The 19,616-nt window shown below is 55.5% G+C and overlaps 1 protein-coding gene across 1 annotated transcript; it reads left to right on the forward strand.

Annotated features, from left to right (window-relative positions):
* Nucleotides 1-70: 70 nt before the first annotated feature.
* On the forward strand, nt 71-19,010 carry NOP14 (NOP14 nucleolar protein). The gene is made up of 18 exons (XM_044267889.1): nt 71-280; nt 2,988-3,122; nt 3,583-3,724; nt 5,811-5,953; nt 6,403-6,537; nt 7,304-7,426; nt 8,141-8,272; nt 9,049-9,316; nt 10,170-10,300; nt 10,832-10,917; nt 11,918-12,053; nt 13,910-14,011; nt 14,639-14,792; nt 16,084-16,243; nt 17,758-17,905; nt 18,404-18,522; nt 18,596-18,751; nt 18,882-19,010. The coding sequence occupies exons 1-18, from the start codon at nt 86-88 to the stop codon at nt 18,979-18,981; spliced, it is 2,565 nt and encodes an 854-aa protein (XP_044123824.1). The 5' UTR covers nt 71-85; the 3' UTR covers nt 18,982-19,010.
* Nucleotides 19,011-19,616: the final 606 nt, after the last annotated feature.

Here is a 19,616-nt window from a genome sequence, read left to right on the forward strand (position 1 = left end):
GGGCGGTGCTCCGGGGCCGCCCTCATTTCCGGCGGCGGTGTGCCCGGCGGCTGGCAGAGTGTGGCTGCGGGCTGGCGGGGGCGCCATGGGCAAGGCCAAGTCGGCGGCGGCGCGCACGAGGGGAGCCGGGGCGCCGGCGGGGGCGCAGGGCGGCCGAGCGAGGCCCAACCCTAACCCGTTCGAGGTGAAGGTGAACCGACAGAAGTTTCCGGTGCTGGGCAGGAAGGCGCGCCACGCCGTGGGGCAGCCCGGCGTGTCGCGCGCGCGGGCCGTGCACAAGGTGAGGGTCGGGGGCCGCGCCGCGGGGACCGGCGGGGGCGGGGACGCGTGCCTGGCCGGGACACTGTGTCCCGCGGGCGGAGCGCGAGTCCCGCGTCTTCCTCTGGCGAGCTGCAGGGAGCCTGCCCGGGAAACGGCGCTAGGTGGGCTCGCGGCGCGCGTGTGCTCCCGGCCTCCGGACCCCGGCTCGGGGCGCCCGTGCGCGCCTCCTGCGGCCGTCCCTGCGGGGGCATGCAGCCTCTGGTCCGGCGGCCGCGCATCCTTGCCTTCCCAGGGGCGGGAGCTCACGGATGTGGGGGGACGAGGGCGTCTCTCTTTCCGAGCGCAGCAGCGTGTCCCGCGCGTGGGGACCGAAATGCCACGTTCCGTGCTTTCGGTCCCCGAGTATCCCGCGCCTTTCGGGCCGCGTTCAGACGGCCGCCTCCGAGACGTGGTCTTCGGTGTGACAGTGTTAGTTGTTGCCGTGGGGAAGACGCATAGTATCCTATAGAAAACATCAGGGTGCGGGGGAAAGTTGGGGCACGGAAAGGACCTGCGCATTTCCCAAGGTCTCAGCGAAGGGCGGGGCTTGCCCTGGGTTTGAATGTGAAGGTAGAAGCTCCCTCCCTCTTAGCTGCTGGGAGATGGAGGTCAGTGAAGACTGGACCCCAGCTTTCCTGGGCCTGCCATCCCTGTTCTGCCATCAGGGCGCTGTCCAGACCTTCGAACTGAACCGGCTCTCGTCCTTACTGCAAGGAGCTGACTAGATGAACTTATTGGGGAGGGGGGCTGATGAGGCCCCGAGGGCACACTTCAGGGAAGCCACCAGGGACCTGGCCACGTGGGCTCTAGAGGGGCCCCATTTGTTTCCACCAGCTAAGAGTGTTTTCTCAGTTCTAGAGCTCAGATGATAATACCCATCCTTTCCCTAACGATCACTGTAGGGTTAAGTGGCACATTGAGTATATACTGGGTGATATATAAACAACTGGCTTTTATTCTTAAATTTCTCAGCTTGTCTTTCTCAGACTCCTTCACGATCTGGGCACAAGCTGTTGTGCTTGCTTTGCCTCTTGCAACTCAGTTTGTCCAAAAAGTCCTATCTTTCCCCCCCCATATCCTCCAGGGGCCAGCACTAGTCACCATGTCTGCTACTTTCCCAAGCCCTACAGCCCGAATAGGGCAGCTTGCTCATGCCCGTAGTACCAGACGGAGTCAGCTCGGTGCCCTGTTCGAAGGCCTGCAGTGAATGACCTGGAGGCAGGTGTTGGTGCCTCCTCCGATCCATTGTGCTTTGGGGGCTCAAGTCAGAAGGTAGGATAGGAAGATCAGAAACTCCTTCATAGAGGGAGTCACACTTGAGATCAGAAGGGTGAGTAAGATGCCAGAGGTGGAGACGAAGGCACACTGTCCCCTGTCACGGAGTGTGTGGCACAGCATGGGGTGGGAGAACTCAGCTGTGCTGAGGGGACTCGGGTTGTCTAGGCAGTTGGAGCGTGCTGTGTGCATCAGAACACACAGGATGGCAGGGTGGGCCTGGTCTTCTTGACGGTGACCGTCCCTCAGAATCAAATGCACCGTCCCATGTGTCTTCTGCTCCAGTCAGTGGTGGCACTGGGCAGCAGCTGTGTGCACAGCGAGACTGTGGGTGCGGGTCCCAGAGCCATCTTGGGGTGGCTGGGCCTCACTCTCCATTCTCACACCAGCAGTGAGGTAAGCCGAGTTGATGTGTCTGTCATTCCTCCCAGTGACACAGGTGTTGTACCAAGAAGCACACAGTCGCCCTTATGAGGGGAATACTGGTATTATCCCCATTTACACATGAGAAAATGGGAGACGAGGAGCCGTTCAGGATTCCGGGATTTTCTTCAGGTCGGGAGTGGGGAAGCCGAGCTCCAAACCCACACTTGAGTGTGTAACATACAGCAGTACAGCCCAGCTCTGTCTGGAGCCATCTTGTGTAAATTCTGGTGATCCTATAGCAACAGCCAGCAGGAACGTGAGGCCTCTGGGGTCGGAGAGGCTAGGTCCCTGCCCCCAGAGTTTGAGCTGTCACACTCATGACTGTACCTTCTAGGCCTCACATGAATGAATGACCACGGAAGTGCTGTGGGTAGTGGTTTGGGGTCACAGTAACCTTTAGCAAGTAAGCAGATTTGCAGACCTGGAATCCCAGAGGAGCAAGGACTGACTGTAGACGAACGAAGACATTCATGTGACAAAGAGAAAATAAGCGATCTTACTACAGTCTCTGTGTCTAATTGGTCAGGACGTTGTAGTTGACATGTATGGCATCCTTTCCACCTCCTCGTTCGTTTCCCTTCCTCTCAGCTAGAACTTGAGCTCCTCTGGCCTCTCTGCCTGGCAGAGTGACTTCTCTGTGCTCATCGTTTGGCTTTCTTGAAGTTGCTGCTGTTTTTCTTTCACCTCTAGTTCTGGGCTCGGAAGTGCCGAGGCACGCCTCAGAGAGCCCCCTAAGCTCCAGACACAGTCCTCTCTGCCTTCATTGTACTGGGGCAACCCCACTTGCTCAGTAACTGAAACCCATCTTTCCAGCCAGTAGATTAGCCCTTTCTTTGACTGTTGGTGTCAGTGCCATCTTACAGTTCACTGGAGTCACTGTGTGTCCCCTGTGGGAGCAGTTTCTCTGTAGGGACCAAGATCGCCAAGCCATCAGAGCTCAAAGTTGCCAGGACCCGTGCGAGACTTTTCTGTGATCTCTTTTCCAGCGCACCCAGACGTTACTGAAGGAGTACAAGGAAAGGGACAAGTCCAACGTGTTCACAGATAAGCGCTTTGGGGAGTACAGTAGCACCATGAGCCCAGAGGAGAAGATGATGAAGAGGTTTGCCCTGGAGCAGCAGGTGTGCAGGACAATGGGAGGGGGTCTGATGCCGCCGTTGCTCATGGAAGTCCAGCACAAGCAGGCGGTTGCCCCGTCATTCACTTACACTCACGTGGGCATGCCCCCCACGAGGTACAGTGTGCGTGCTGCTCCTTGTCTGCCACCAGCTGGATGGAGAAGTGTCGTGACTCGAGGACACAATGGTGATGTGTCCTGAGTTATAGACTGACGTGCAGCCCCGGGCTTGGTCCGGTGGACAGCCAATCGATGGTGGAACACTGGCATGGCTCAGGCTGGTCCCTGAATGGTTTACCTCCTGTGGGCTCTGTTTATCTTTGGAACATTGCTCAAATGACCCAGAAAGTCTGATGTGCTTGGGCTACATTGTCACGTTATAGAAACAGTGGGAAAATAACGGGGTTTTGCTATTAAATGGATATGGAAATTTTTGGAAGCTAATTTTTTTCTTCTTCTGTCAGCGGCAACATGAGAAAAAAAGCATCTACAACCTAAACGAAGATGAAGAATTAACTCATTACGGCCAGTCTTTGGCAGACATCGAGAAGCATAATGACATTGTTGATAGTGACAGCGACACGGAGGAACGTGGAACACTGTCTGGTACGGGCTGGGAGCAAGGGGACAGTCTGCTAGTTCTGTCCTCTGTGCCTTTCTCTCTGTATGGCTCATTGTTTGAGGGGTTTTTTGTGTGTGCATGCTTACCTGTTAAATGTGGTCACTTTGACGGTCCTAACTCACTATGATGAAGGTAGGCGCTTAGTACCTTCGTGTTGACAAGCTGGTCTTCACAGGGCAGCTGGCCTTGGGCTTATCAGCATGAGAGGCTGTGATTTTCAGGTGACTGGGGGAATCGGGCTCCATGTGTTCCCATTGTTGGGTTCTGGGGGCTCAACTGTTCCGTAGAGATTCTCTGGCATCCTTTGATTCTGATTATGAGCTCTTCAAAACCCAAGTAACTTAGAAAAGCTCTTACTTTTGAATGTGTGTGTATTTACTGTAACTTTACAAATAAATCAATAGGAAACACTTATTTTGTCCAGCTGTGTGATGCGGTGACCTCCCCTAGAGTAGGAGAGGTTCATCGGAAAGGTCAACCCTGTCAGTTAGCTCTTACCTCATTGTGATGGAGGTGTGCGAGGGATCAGAGGCTTCCCAGGGTTTCAGCTGGAGCACCTAATGATGTGAGACTGCCAGTCACTGAGATGGGCTACACTGTGACACACACTGGCTTTGGGCAGCTTGAAATGCCATCCAACATCCGGGGAAGGCCTCGTAGAAGCTGCAGCCTTAGAGGTGGGAGGAAAAGAGGAGACCACTGCTGAGTCCTGGAGCTCGGGGGCAAGCCACATGGCAAGAGCCTTTCCAGAAGGGTGTGGGAAGGGGGCCGAGCTGCTGGCAGGAGGAGCCGTGGGAACTTGTGAGTCCACCCCAGGGGGGTGGCGGGAAGCCAAGGGAAGTGATGGAAGAGCTGGGGAGAATGAGGACTGAAGGCTAGGGTTCCAGGAGCCGTGGAGGGGGAGGGTGGTCAGGAGCACCTGGGTAGGAGAGAAACCCAATAAAACGAGAAAAGTTGATTTGGAACAAAGGCATTTGAGTTACTCAGGTCGTTTCCTTGAGTAGCTGGCAAGGGACAGCCCAGACATTTGAGCCCCAGGGCTGCTCTAGGGGGCAGAGCACGGGGAGCTGAGAGCTGGTGGGAGTGGAGCACCCCGGCCCTGGTGACTCATTGCCAGGCAGCCTAGAGAGTTTGCCCGGAGTCAGCGGTTCTGTACACTGGCCTCTCCTTTCTGCACACATGTCATCTGCGCAGATGTGGCTGGGAGCAGGGGCAGGGCTGTGGGTCCCGCTCTGGGAAACTGGCTCTAATGTTCTGTTTCTGTTCCTGGCAGATTTGGGGAAATGGCTCCCCACATTAGCCTCTGTTTTCTCATCTGAGGTGCTGGGTTTTTTAAGTTTTCTGTCCATTCCTGAGTTGATGATTCCCACAGCATTTTCTCTCTTCTGCCACAGAACGGGGCCAACTAAACGTCATGGCTCTGGCTGTGGCACCAGCTTCCTGACTTAGGCTCAGGGTCTGAGCCCTGCCGGAGCAGGCGTGAAGGATGTTGGTTCTCACGCGGCCCGATCCTGGGCCTGAGACCATCCTGAGACTCGGACTCCAGCTTGTTTTACTGTGCTTGCTCATTGTGAGATTCAAATGCAGCGAGCAAGTAGATCCTTGGTGTTTCCAGGCATCGGGTCACAGTCAGGGGCTGTTTGATGGATCTGAGTTTTCTTGGGGTGGTTTATCCTGTGGATTTCTTGTCTTTTTTTTTTTTTTTTTTAAGTTTTTTTTTGTTTTCTTTTTTAATTTATTTATTCATGAGAGACAGAGAGGCAGAGGGGGAAGCAGGCTCTCCACGGGGCAGGGAACCCGATGCGGGACTTGATTCCAGGACCCTGGGATCATGACCCAAACTGAAGGCAGTTACTTAACAACTGAGCCACCCGGACACCTGCGTTCTGGGGATTTCTTAAGTGCCCCTGTGCCTGGGGTCTCATGCAGCCATGTTGTGGGAGAATTGGTTCTTGCCGGTGAAGTTGGTTCTCAGATCTGCCCCTGGGTAGATGTTGGCAGACCAGAGCAAGAACTGGTTTGAGCACCAGCACCAGCTTCACAGATGCCTTTTCTGCTCTTGGTCCCCAGCCGAGCTGACTGCTGCCCATTTCGGAGGTGGTGGCGGGCTACTTCATAAGAAGACCCCGCAGCAGCAAGGAGAAGAGGGGGAGAAGCCAAGGTCACGCAGAGAACTCATTGAAGAGCTCATTGCCAAGTCTAAGCAGGAGAAGGTGCATTAGTGCTCCTGGTGCTCTGGCCCGGGGATCCTCCCCGAAACAGCTCCGGGGCTGCTTTTCTTTGTGTGTGTCTAGGTTGTATTTAACATCTGTGATCTTAATAGAAGCATTCGTTTTGGATAGGACTATTTTAAATCTCATCTTTTATATACTTTTCACAGTCTTTTGTGTTTTGGGGCTGGGGGTGTCTTTGGTGGGTTGGTTTTATATGTTGACGTGTATGCCTGTCTTTGATCAGCAGCAAACTGCTCAGAGCATCGAGATGGCCAGTTGATAGCAGGGACTCAGCTCTGTGTGATGAGATTCTGTAGCTCCACTCTTCTGAGATCCTCCTCTCTCAGGCTCTCTGTTCTGCTGCTACATTAGATATAGACTGGCAAGCGAGGCTTCTTGCTCACGACCCTGCACCGGCAGCACGCCTCACATCTGTACTCTCTCTGCAGAGGGAGAGACAGGCACAACGGGAAGGTGCTCTGGAGCTCACGGAGAAGCTGGACCAAGACTGGAAAGAAATCCAGACTCTCCTGACACACAGAACTCCCAATTCTGAGAACAGGGATAAGAAGGAGCGACCCAAGGTGGGTATCAAGCTGACTGGTCCTTTCTCTGGAGGAAAGGTGGAGACCGGTGTCCCTTCAGGCCTGTTCCTTGACATGGATAGCTGCCCTCCTTTTCTTAGTTCCTGTGTTTTCTAGTGAGCATTCATGGAGTATGTGGAACCGTGTGGTGTCCGTGTAGAGCTGGGCAGAAAGAGGCTTCCGCATCTCCGCCCGGATAACTAAACTAGAGAAAATGTTCCTGGTAGGAGCAGTCCTTCAAGGGGAGGGCTTCTTCAGATGGTATTTGACTTTTCCAGTTACATGTCCACATAGCCATATATACGGTTACTGAATTTTCCCTCCGGGTAATGGGCGGCTCCTACCACTTTAGTCTAAATTGTTGAAAAGTGGCATTCAGCTATGTGTCTGGCTTTTAGGAAGTATGTGGGATTTCATCAGATGGCCATGTCATGTGACCAGCTGTCCACCTTTGTGGGCCACTGACACTGTTACTGCCACATTTACCCCAGCCTGTTTTGTGGGCTTCATGCCTAATGAAGCAATGTTTAGTTTTATTAAAGCAGCTATGTTTTGAGAATTGTCCAGGAGTGGAAAATCCTTTCTGATCTTAAAGGGTTCTGTAGACTGGTGAAAACAGTTTTATTTCAAGTAGGAAAGACTTGGATACCATCTGGCTCCCTCCATTGTGGTGTCGGCACGTTACTGGATATGCAAGAAGCTGCCTGTGCAAATTGTTAAAAATAAAAAGCAATCAGAAGTAAAAAGTTTCTTCTTTCTGCCATAGCCTGATGCATATGACATGATGGTTCGCGAGCTGGGCTTTGAAATGAAGGCCCAGCCCTCTAACCGGATGAAGTCAGAAGAGGAGCTGGCCAAGGAGGAGCAGGAGCGGCTTCAGCAGCTAGAGGTGCGGGTGTGACCGTGACCTTGACCGTGGGGCCCAGTACCACTCAGGTGGCAGGATCTGGGTTTGAGGCCTTTCCTCTCTGCTTTTGAGGTGGGCTGCAGATGAGCTGTTTTATCAAAGGAATCTTCTTAGACTTTTTAAAATTTATAAAGTTTCTTTTTCTCTAAATTCCATTTTTTATTCTAAAAGCAAAAAAATTGCAGATGATACCCAGATATACCAAATAAGAAATGAGTGCTCTGATTCTTTTGTCTAAAAACAGTAGCTAACGGTACAGTGCACGGTCTTCTCAACTCATTTTCTGTGCCTTAAAAAGGGCTTTTAAATTTTTGTTGCATTAGAACAAAAATGAACATTGACATGCTATTCTGTCTTGGGCTCTGTAGTCCACCCCCACTGGGGCCTCTTTTTGGCTGGCAGCCTGTGCGCAGACAACCGCACGGTTGAGCCCCTACCCTCACCCCCGTGGGCATGCAGCGGGGAGTGAGGTCCACTCGTCTTGCAGCTGGACATACTGTAGACGTGCAGGCTTGCCTTCCGATGCCCAGATGCACTTGTGCCGCGATGCTTCCATTTGTGTGTGGTAGGAGGTATCGCGTGTGATGCTTCCATAGTCCCCACACACGAGGGAGAGGCAGGCTTGGAACCCCGGCCTGGGGTTGGTGGGAGGGCAGGGCCAGCAGGCCTCTCGCAATGTGCTTCCTTCCTGACCAGGCTGCACGGCTACGGAGAATGCGTGGTGAGGACGAGGGCAGCGAGGCTAGGAAACCGAAGCACCTGTCCGCGGATGACTTAAATGACGGCTTCGTTCTGGACAAAGACGACAGGCGCCTACTGTCCTACACGGTAAGGGGTTTGCCTTTGCCGGCTGGCCTGCTCTCTGAATTCAGAAGCTCGGTTTCTGGAATCTGAACGGTTCATCGCGGTGGAGAGTGGGTCTGTGAGAATACCCGTGCACTCTGCATCTGGGAGTGCCCGGCTGTTCCAGTCCCGCACCCATGGGTAGGTTGCTTGGATGAGGCCCCGCCAGCCTCGTGCTGGATCTTCATGTGCCGGCATCAGCCTCCTTCGCTCATAAGCCTGTGGTTATTTGCAGGCTTAGCACGGCTGTTGAGGGAACTGGTAAAATAATGGAGTTTCTAGAACTCCGTAAGATCTTTACCCTTCCCCCTTTGGAGAGAGTCAGCCTGGTTTCAGGGCAGCAGGCCAGGAGGAGGCCAGGTGTGCTGAGCCGAGGAGGATGTGAGGGCCTGGGTGCTCACAGAATACTGGGGCACTTGGCAGGAGAGCGTAGCCACAGGTGACCCCCAGGTGCTGAGGTCCTGCCACCTCTGGGTATAGCCTCAATGTCAGGAAGCCCCTGCAGATGCAGACGCTGGACCCCATGGCCACCGGGGCGCCTGCCACACCTTGGGTCACTGCTGCTCCGTGGCAGACCCTGGCCCAGAGCCCTGGCAGTAGGAATCGGAGCTATTTCCTGGCCTGCTGGCCCGGAGGGCCCGGAGCACACCGCTGGGCATGGAGCCAGTGAGGAGGGCAGGGGCAGCTCTCGGCACTCGTGCTCCTCATGTGTGCAGCATTCCTGGGGTACTGAGGCCTGAGGTCCCCCTCTTCTGTTCTAGGATGGGAAGATGAGCATTGAGGAAGAGCAAAGCAGGGAAGCCAGTGATGGTGAGAGTGAAGAGGAGCAGGGTGAAGACCTGAGTGAGGAGGACCCAGAGAACAGCAGTGACCCCGATGGGCACTCAGACCTGGAATCGGACATGGACAGTGAGGAGGACTGTGGGCGGCCCAATGGAGAGCCCCGGCAGGCCCTGGGCAAAGGGACGACAAGCATTGGTCACAGAGCTCAAGAAGCTGCCAGGAACCAGCTGCCCTATACGTTTGCAGGTAGACAAACACTGGGTTTTCTTTTGTGCTGGGATGACCTCGGTGACCTGGTGACAAGTTGGCCTCACTGAGGCCGAGTCTGTGGGGACTGAGGGTGTGCTTCTGGGCACGTGGCTGTGTGCCCACCTATAATGTATGGGCTTGTGATGGGCACGGTCCTGCTTGGCAGTGTCTGGCCAGAGTGTTCACCAGCCTGTGTTGACTACGGATAGTTTCGTGGGCCAGCAGGAGCGGGAGGACAACACACACCTTTCCACTGGAGGTCGTTGTGCTCTTTTTGTGGTGGAAATGTGGCTGCCACAGAGAGTGGGGGTAGGGCTTGGGAGATTGGTGAGTCACCTGTGAGGAGGCTTCCTGTGTGCCAAACCTGGACACTCATTTGGCCGCCTAACCCCTTAAAGCAAACATTGTATGTTGTGTGGTCTGGTGTGTGGAGAAGAATCCGGTTCTAGTGAGTGTCCTAAACTGTCCCATGGCTTACGGTCACCTCCAGAGGCTGGCTTTTTCGGGCGTGTGCTGCGATCAGTGGGAATCTGGGGTGGTGACAGCACTCTGCCACGTGGCTCCTGCCAGCTCCGGAGCAAGTGTGGACACTAAACCCCATACCTGCTGCCTTTTCACTGATCCACAGTGGCCCATCCTGCTGCACCTCACCCCTGGGACCGTCCGGAGCACACCTTAGATCCGCAATCGGCGGTCATGGTAGGAGGAGGTGTCTGTAGGACACACCTGAAATTGTGTCGTGGCAAAATGACATCACCCCTGTTCTGTTTCGTTTTTAAGCTCTCTGGTATCAGAAACATGGCTCTTTTCTTAGATGTTAACTGTGGAGTGTGTTCTGTGTTTTTGACAGCCCCTGAGTCCTACGAGGAACTGAAATCTTTATTATCGGGAAGGACGAGGGAGGAGCAGCTTGTGGTGGTGGAGAGAATTCAGACCTGCAACCATCCAAGTCTTGCTGTGGGAAACAAAGCAAAACTGGAAGTAGGTGGTGTGCGTGGCGAGTGTCAGGGCATCCCCCACCCCCATCTGTGTGTCCAGGTGCGTGTGCCCCAGCCCCCTGCGGCCGTGAGTGCCCCACGGTGACCCTGCCCTGGGTCCTGGAGGAGGCGCTGTTGCCCTTGATTCACAGGTGAGAGAGACCGAGGCCTGGGCATGTGGCTCACGTGGCTGCAGGCAGGAGAGCCAGCCTGTCCGGGAGAGGAGGACGTGGAATGTGCCTTTTCTTCACAGCAAGTGCTGCCCATTCACGGCTGAGGCACAGGGCTGGGCACACTCTTGGTTTGCCCGAGGACCTGGGCGCTCTTTGCTGCTGTGCAGAAGCCTGTGCCCCAGGCCCTTCTGCTGACCCGCCCATCCTGGCGCAGGGCCAGCTTCTTGACCTGTGCTCCGCATAATGCTCCCGTCGGTGGCCCAAGACATGTGCACATGTGTCGGCCAAAATGTTGGGGGCAGCACCTGTGGTTTTGTTCTGGGGATGGGCACTGACCTCTGCTCTGGATCTGTGTTCTGCAGAAACTATTCGGCTTCCTTCTGGAGTACATTGGAGATTTGGCTACAGACGACCCACCCAACCTCCGAGTGATTGATAAGTTGGTTGTGTAAGTTGCAGTGGTGGGTTAACTAGACCGCCGGGCTGAGCTGAACGGCTACGTCCCTAGTTACAGTCATAAAACTACATCTCAGAGTTAGGCTGACTTTGTAGATGGGCTGCACGGTATACACTAGCTACAGGTTTTCCGTGACGACAGTCCCCTCTGAGTGGTGAATGTGCTGCCCCTGCTGCCCCTCCCGGGCCCTGGGGACGGACACGCCATTAACTACGAACGGGTCAGCTTCATGCTTGTTCATGCTATTTGAGGCTTATTTTGTGTTTCATTTGCTAATGAAACGTCAGCTCTGGTCGGACAGCCCGGGTGTTTGAGACACAGGGTAGGCTATGTCCTGGAGTTGCCCAGAAACCTGCCCGCTCCAGGTCCACCCTTTGGGGGAAACCTGTCAGGCTGGTGCTGTGAGTGACAGGGAGGCCAGCCCCCTGGTCTTCTGTCCCCACCCCATCCAGGGACGGCTGAGCCTTCACTGCACTGGGACCCCCATGAAAGAGACGGGAGCATGGCTCCTGACCCCGGGTTGGCTGGAGGGAGGGTTAGTGAGCACAGGAGCTGTAGGGGCCTGTCTGGGGCTAGCCACACGCTGTACCCCCCACGTCCCCGTGCCACCTTCTGCCGGTACCACAGCGCTTGGGAGAAACTGCTGTGCTCCTGTGGGCAGCATCTTGGACCCATTCCCTGAGTCTGGCTCAGAGAACATGCTCCTTACAGCCTTAGGCTTCTGCTGTCGATACTGAGAAGCTGGACTTTCTGGGAGATGGCAAAAGTACGAGTGGTGTTCTGAAACAAACACTAGCAGGAGCGTTCTCTTGATCGCCCGGCAGGGCTACCAGACCAGTGAGGGGAGAAGGGTGCGTCCAGGGCCTTACGTGCTCACTTGCTTAGCCAGCAGGTGATGTCACAGAACATGGTGAACTTGAGGTTTGGGGGCGTTCTTCATGATTTTGTTACCTGAGGTCATTTTCCCCTGACCCATGTTTCTGGTTAACAGGCAGTTATATAACCTTTGCCAAATGTTTCCTGACTCCGCAAGCGACTCTATAAAATTCGTCCTGCGAGATGCCATGCACGAGATGGAAGGGGCCATTGAGGCCAGAGGCCGGGCGGCTTTTCCAGGCCTGGATGTGGTAAGTGGGGGCTTGGTCTCGGGCCTGGGGGCTGGTGCTGTCGGCCGGCCAGAAGAGGGCCGGCTGAGTGGAAGTCGCGTTGTGTGGTAGGTTTGCCATGCCCTTGAGCTTCCAGACTGAGCTGGAGAACAGACTGGAACAAAGTGGGAAGGATCATCTACTCACCAACGAGTCATGGGAATGTGTTTCACTGCTGTGACGCCGTGGGAATGGGGCTGTGCTCAGCCTTCGTGGTGAAGAAGCTTTAGGGCAAACAGAACGTGTCTGTGTTCGGAAGGACTGAGCCCATGCCCTGGCTCAGCTGTGGCCCCATGGAGGCACCCAAGCACCTCTGGGGCTCTAACAGCCCCATGGCAGCTGTGGGCCACCTCATTGGCATCTATGACCACGAAGAAACACTTGCCCAGTCTGTTCTGTGTTCTAGGATTTCTGTGGAAATGAAGAGCAGTGATTAACAGAAGCTTAAAAATATAGGGTTTGTGCTCCTAGTTTTAGTGCTCCTCCCCCACAACCCAAGTGGGATCTGAGCCAATGTCCGGGAGCCCCAGCCCTCGGCAGACACCCGTGTGTCACAGCGGACACCTGTTGCAGAGACCACATGGCAGGACCCTTCCAGTTCCTCAGACAAGCTGTGTGGACCTGTGTCCTTGTCTGTGAGCGGGGCTGGGGTTGCAGTAAATGCCTCCCATGTCATGACTGCGTCATGGCCCAGATGCAGCACTCAGTAAACGGGCTGTTGCTATCACAGCAGCTCCCTGAGCGGACACTCGGTCCACTGCTGGTGACGCGAGGAGCAGGCGCTGCTTTCCCCTCTGCCATCCTGTGCCTGTGTCCCCTGGAGTCCCGGTGGGGGGCAGCATGGGGGACTCGGCAGAATGCCCCCGCCCCAGCAGGTCTATGGCCAATCCTGGAGCCCATGCCGGGAGCAGGAAGGAGAAGTTAGGGGCTCCTGAGCTCCTCATGAGCTCACAGTGGCCCAGTGCTGGGGTCTGGGAGGGTTTCTTGGGGGCCTTTGGACCAGAGGAAGGGTGTGCAAAACCTACTAACACAGGTGCCTGTCTGTGAAGCAGCCTCTCTTGTGCCTCCTGGGGGGTGTGGTCCCTGGAGAGTGTCGTCTTCCAAGCCGGCACTGTCCTTGAACGGAGAGAGATGGGAAGAGAGCACGAGCAGGGGGAGCGGCGGAGGGAGAAGCAAAGAGATCCGCTGCCGGGCTGGATCCCAGAACCCTAGGATCAGGACCTGAGCCAAAGGCAGACACCCAGCCATCTGAGCACCCCAGGCGTCTGCGCTCCTGCCGCTGCCGCACGTAGCCTCACTTGTCGTTTGCATCCTAGTTGTGTGGGCCAGAGTCCTGGCTCACGTTGGCTCCTTAGGGCCGTGCTGAGCCCAGCGCAGCGGGGGGACTCAAGGGTCCATGGAGGGAGTGTGTCCTTCCCTTTCTGTTGCATGTCTGCACCCCTGCCCGGAGCCCACGGCCTCCCCAGCAGCCTCGCCAGTGGCCTGGCATCTCTCTTGTGGGAAAAGTAAACGGCTCCGGGACAGGGCTTCAGTCTACATTTCCCTGAGTGGGAGCCAAGCCCAGGAAGGTCTCGTGTCCAAGGAAATGGGGGTCGGTGAGCAGTTCTCACCACATCTGCCCGTTGCTGTTTGGGTGTTTTCCGTGCTCGGCGGGCGTTTGGCAGAGTCTGGCTTGTGTGTGTGCATGTGCACATGTGAGAATGGGCGAGCCCTACCTGTGCAGGGAGGGGGCCGTGGCCCCTCACTGGGAAGGTCCAAACCTGCTTTGTCCTGTGCCATCAAAAGGCCGTGTTTTGAACTTCGCTCTCCCTAATGTGTGTGGTGATGCTGTCTTTCAGCTCGTGTATTTGAAAATCGCCGGGATGTTGTTTCCGACCTCCGACCTTTGGCACCCTGTGGTGACCCCCGCACTGGTGTGCATGAGCCAGCTGCTCACCAAGGTACATCCATGCTGGTGCATGGCTGGGGTCCTGTGAGGAAGACCCCAGGAGTGGCCCCAGACGAGGTCATAAAGGGGGTGACACTGAAAAGAGCCTTTGGAATTAGTGGTGATGTGCTGGGTCTCATATGGTCTCTGTTCCCTTTTTGGCTTAAAAAGACTGAGTAGCGGCGCTTTGCAGGCTGGCGGCGGGTTGGCAGGATAGGGCCTCGCTCTTCACCAGGTGTTTTCTGTTTTGTTTTGTTTCAAAGATTTTATTTATTTACATTATTTAAGATTTTATTTATTTATCTCTCTGACAGAGATCACAAGTAGGCAGAAGGGCAGGCAGAGGGGGAGGGGGAAGCAGGCTCCCTGCTGAACAGAGAGCCCAATGTAGGGCTCAATCCCAGGACCCTGGGACCATGACCTGAGCTGAAGGCAGAGGCTTAACCCACTGAGCCACCCACGCGCCTCTCTTCACCAGGTTTAATCCCGCTTAGCCCCACTGTGGCAAGGCCAGTGCTTCCTCTGTGCAGGGACAGCTCTGTGGCCACAGACCTCAGCCGGGATGCCACCTTGTGTAGCTAGCGCAGCCTTCTGGGACTTTCTTCCTGACAGCTGACCACAGCCTATGCTCCCATGCCAGTGCCCCATCCTGTCACTCCAAGACGTGGTGAAGGGCCTGTTCGTGTGCTGCGTGTTCCTGGATTACGTGTCCTTGTCTCGGAGGTTCATTCCTGAGCTCGTGAATTTCCTCCTTGGAATCCTTTACATTGCATCGCCAAACAAGTGTGGCCGCGGTGAGTTGGTCTGAAGTCCCGCTGTCCAGGGTTGTGGCCTCTCATTGTGGCTGGCTGGACACCCCTGCACCCAAGGGAACCGGGGGCCCACTGTTCCTGCTGTTACAGTCACCAGCGGCCACACACGGCATGGACCCCAGAGACCGAGGCTTATTGTCAAAAATACATGAAACAGTTCTTTTATATTGATTCTGTGTTGAAATGACATTTTTATACTTGGGGTTAGGTGAGCATATCATTAAGATCTTTTGTTTTGTTTTTGGGCCACAAGAACATTTGCGCTCCCTCTTTGTGGCCCACATTTCTAGTGTGCAGCCCAGTCTACGTAGTTCCTAGAGTGCTGGGAATTTTGGAAGGCGTGCCCGTCAGAAGCCGTATTGTAAGGAGAAGGAGTTTCAGCGTCATCTGGCCTTCTGGGCTGTGCTAGTCTTGGCTCCCTGCCCCCTCTCATAGCGCCCGTAACACTGATCCCCCCACTGCTCCCCTCTCTGGTGGTCTAGGTGCCTCCTGGGCTCCGCCTCTTGGTCCGCATCCTCAGGACCACCTTTCCTGCCCTGATCGATCGATCATCCATCATAGCTCATTCCATCTGATGTCACAATGTAGACCATAAGGCCTGCCATGCAGACCGCCTCACCAGTGCCAGGCGTGCAACCCCAGACACGCTGTCTATCCTGCTTTCCCCTCGTGACGTCATAGGCAGACCCTTGCATGCAGCCGCTGCACCCGGACTGCACAGACCCCTTTGCCATGTGCGCTGGGCCTGGGCCTGGAGAGGCGCAGACTCACCTGGGGGACCTATTGGGAGATGGCCACAGCTCGAGGCACAGTGGACACTACAGTGGGGGGGCAGGCATTGGTTCCTCTCCCTTTGCCCCACTGCCAATGGCTTTGCTGTGCCCAGTGTACAGGCCAGCCACGCCCATTGCCTCAATTGCTCTTCTGGGTGGTGATGGGCTTCTGTCCACTGTGCCAGCGTTCATCCTCTGGGACAGGCCTTCTCTGACCGGGCTCACTGTGTGCCATCTGCTCCTGCTCTCCCCCTTTTCCCACTGCGTTGCTTTCTGATACTCTGTCTCCTGGGTATGGTCTACTGCCTGTCTCCCCAACGAGGTCAGGGACCTAGGCAGTTGTCCCCGTCACCCCTGCAGGAGCTATAAACCCACCTCTGTGTAGTCAACACGGTGAGAGTGTCTGAAGTGAGTCTTCTAATGGCCTAATCACGCACAGCCTTCCCTGTGAGCTGTGATGCTCAGAGGCCATCTTTGTCCTTGTCCTGCTTGGACTTCAGGTTACACTCTGGTGCACCCTTTCAGAGCATCTGGGAAGAACTCAGAGTTGCTCGTGGTTTCTGATAAAGAGGACAAAGCCACGTGGCAGAGGAGAGGCCTGTCCCTCCACTGGGCCTATGGACTGAAGGCCCAAAATAAGACGGAGGCCAACCACACCAGGTAGGTGCAGGGGTGCCTGGTGCGCCAGGGAGGGCATGCTCAGGGCTGGGCCAGCCTGGAACTGGAGAGAGCTGGGCCCCGGAGGATGAATGCACCAGTGTGGCGTGTGCAGGTGGTACGGTCTGATAATGGGGGTAAATCCCAAAGATGAGAAAAAAGCTGTTGGATCTAATAAACTAATGGAGTGAAATTGCAGAGTACAAAGTCAACAAAAAATCAGTTGCGTTTCTATACACAGCAGATGAAAAGGAAACTTCGAGAATTTTATTTACGATAGCATCAAAAAGAATAAAACATGGGAATTAAATACCAGGAAGGAAAAGATAATTGACATTACAAGACATGGCGGACACTTTTAAGGAAGGCTTGAGTACAAGGAGACAGCCCATGCTCATGGATCAGAGGACTCCCCTCCAGACACCATCACAGTGGGGACTGGGTTTCGAAGTGTAAATTGGGTGGGGAGGGCACACACATTAAGTGCACAGGAGGGCTGGGGCTTTTTGTTAGTAGTCCTTTTGTTCTCTAATTTTTTTAAATTATGGAATATTTGACATTCTTGTGTTGTGGTAAAACACACAACAGAAGGTATACTGTTTTCACTGTGAAGCCAGCGGTGGAGTGGAATCCAGTATGTCTATACCCTGGTGCGGACACCACCACCGTTCACAACCAGAAGTTGTCATTCCTAGGACAAATTGTGTACCAGTCTCCCACTCCCTCCCCGACACCTGGCACCCCGTCTGCCTTCTGCCTCTAGCCTCTGGATCCTCTGGGGACCTCCTAGAAGTGGGATCACAGTGTCTGTCCTCTCGTAGCTGGCATATTTCACATAATAGTGCCGTGTCCTCCGGGTTCATCAGGCGGGATCAGGTGTCAGAATGTCCTTCCTGTTTAAGGCTGGATAATGTTCCATCGTGTGAATGGACCATGTTTTGCTCATCTGTCCATCTGTCCACAGAACTTGGGTGTTCCCATTTTAGCTGCCATAAATGTGGGATGCAGGCATCTCTTTGAGGCCCTTTTCATTCTTTGGGTACCAACTGAGCAGAATTGCGGGGTCACATGGTAGTTCTAGGTTTCATTTTTCTGAGGACTCCCCATGCTGTTTTTCAGACAGCATCCTGTTACTTTACAGGACCAGTTGCTCCCCATGCTCCTAACATCCCATTACTTTGTTGCATGTGTTGAACAGCAGGGCATGGGTGGGGCGTCAACTCCATGTGGATGTAGTTTACATTTCCCCAAAGCCGAGTGGTGCCAAGTGTCCAGTCGGGTCCGCAGCTGTATTTCCCACGATGACCCTCTCTGCTCAGGGACACGGGGCAGCTGTCCTGCCCAACACCACGCTACGCGTATACTCCAGCCCGTGGTGGGTTTGTCAGAGCTGTGTGTTGGGGGTTGTGGTTTTTGCTGAGAGGACAGACTGTGGCAATGATGGAATGGAACAAGCTGGTCCCCTTCCTGCCTCTGGGCCTAAAGCTGGGTGTCGCCCCACCCCCACCTCCCCACAGACTGTCCTGCCTGGCTGTGTGTCTGGCTCTGGTGAAGGGCTGTGCGCAGTTCTACAGCTCGCTGCCATCCTTCTACGCCATTGTGAGGCCGCTGCGAGCCCTGCTGATGGAGCACCTGGCTGGCTGCAGTCACCCTCCAGAGCTCCAGGTGAGGCCTCCGCCCCGTGGCCCTGTGCGCCAGCTTGGCACCCCCACAAGTGGGGAGCAGGTTAGCAGGTAGGTTGTCTGAGGGGTGGCTCTGGAAATGCCCACGGGAGATGATGGAAGTGGGATAACTGAGAAGTGACTTGTCCTGGACGGGGTCTTGCTTGGTGCCCGTGGTGTGGCCGCCCGAGGTAGAGTGAAGGCTCCCCTGTGTGTGTCCATAGGGGTAGGTCCCTTGTGCCCATGGTGACAAGTTTCTCTGGGGAAGGAGAGTCCATAGAGTCTTCTGGTGCTGAAGCAGGCCTGAGTGCCCAGAGAGGTTTCTAGAAGGGTCTTGGGCATCTTTTGTCCTGCCAGCAGGAAGTGTGCCCAGGGGTGTAAGCGGGACCTGTCCACACAGCGGTGGGGCTCCCTCGCAGCCAGGCTTTGGCTGCGCCCGCGTTCAACCCAGGAGGCCTCACGTCAGCCAGGCCTGCAACAGCCTCCACATCCCTGGTTGCAGGAACTGTGCCAGAGCGCGCTGGCCAACCTGGAGGAACCCGAGCCCCGCTGCCGGCCACTGGTCTGTGCGAAGAGCAAGCCCGAGCCACTGAAGCTCTTCACCCCCCGGCTGGTCAAAGTGTGGGTGTCGGGCTGGTGGGGGGTGTGGGCAGGGAGAGGAACCTGGGCCTCCTGACACTGGCTCTCTCCTCAGCCTGGAGTTTGGGAGGAAGCAGGGAAGCAGCAAGGAGGAGCAGGAGCGAAGGAGGCTGATCCACAAGCACAAGCGTGAATTTAAAGGGGCTGTGCGGGAGATCCGCAGGGACAACCAGTTTCTGGCCCGGATGCAGCTCTCCGAGACCCTGGAGCGGTGAGTGGGGGCTGGGGGTCTGGGCTGGGGCCGGGTGCACTGGCCTGCGTGGATGCCAGCTGCTGGTGGGTCACGCAGGTAAAAATGCCAAGGTGAATGTAAAAATGGGATTCTTTCTCCTTTTTTTAAGGGATGCGGAAAGAAAGCGAAAAGTTAAACAGCTTTTTAATAGTCTGGCCACACAGGAAGGTGAATGGAAGGCTCTGAAAAGGAAAAAGTTCAAAAAATAAATAGTGTCCCAATGAGGCACTGAACGGAATAAAGGCTGTCTTCTCCTGCGTCCAGGTCCTGCCCCGTCACATGCAGAGGCGCCTCCGGACAATCGGAAGGTCTGTCCGGGTAACATCCAGTGAGGCAGGTGTCTGGAGGCCCGGCCCTCCCCAGGCTGGTGGGTGGCGGAGGCCAACGTCTCAGGCTTGAGGCCCACTGACCGGCCCTGAATGGTGGCACCGGTGCCTGAGGCCATGCGCTGGCCACAGCAGTGACCAGAGAGATTAAGGGGTGGCCAGAATGGATGTGGGAACCTGAGCGACAGGGTGACCTGGGGAGAATGGGGAGTGTGATCTTGGACAAGTTGACGGGTGTTAGAACTCAGGGTGCAGAGCATGGGGTCAGAGTGTCCCCGCGGGCCTGTGGGTCTCGCCTGCCTAGCGCAGTCTCGGGTTCCTGGATGAGTTGCAGGGACACCCGGTGGGCTTCCCCTAGGGCCAGCGGTTCCCCCTTGGGGACACCGCTCCACATGTGTAGGTCCAGTAACCCCACACAGGGAGGAGGCCTGGCCTGCTATTCCTGCACGGCCTGTGCTGTCCCCCAGCCGTTGCTACTGCGACTTTAATTCACCGAGTCCTTCCATCCGGGACTCTGC

Source organism: Neovison vison, chromosome 11 (genome assembly GCF_020171115.1).
Source record: "Neovison vison isolate M4711 chromosome 11, ASM_NN_V1, whole genome shotgun sequence".
Classification (NCBI taxonomy): Eukaryota; Metazoa; Chordata; class Mammalia; order Carnivora; family Mustelidae; genus Neogale; species Neogale vison.

Coding starts and splice junctions, on each gene's coding strand:
- NOP14 (XM_044267889.1), top strand. CDS start 86: ATGGGCAAGGCCAAGTCGGCGGCGGCGCGCACGAGGGGAGCCGGGGCG. Junction 14,012..14,638: donor TGAGCCAGCTGCTCACCAAG/GTACATCCATGC, acceptor CTCCCATGCCAG/TGCCCCATCCTGTCACTCCA. Junction 17,906..18,403: donor GTCACCCTCCAGAGCTCCAG/GTGAGGCCTCCG, acceptor CCCTGGTTGCAG/GAACTGTGCCAGAGCGCGCT.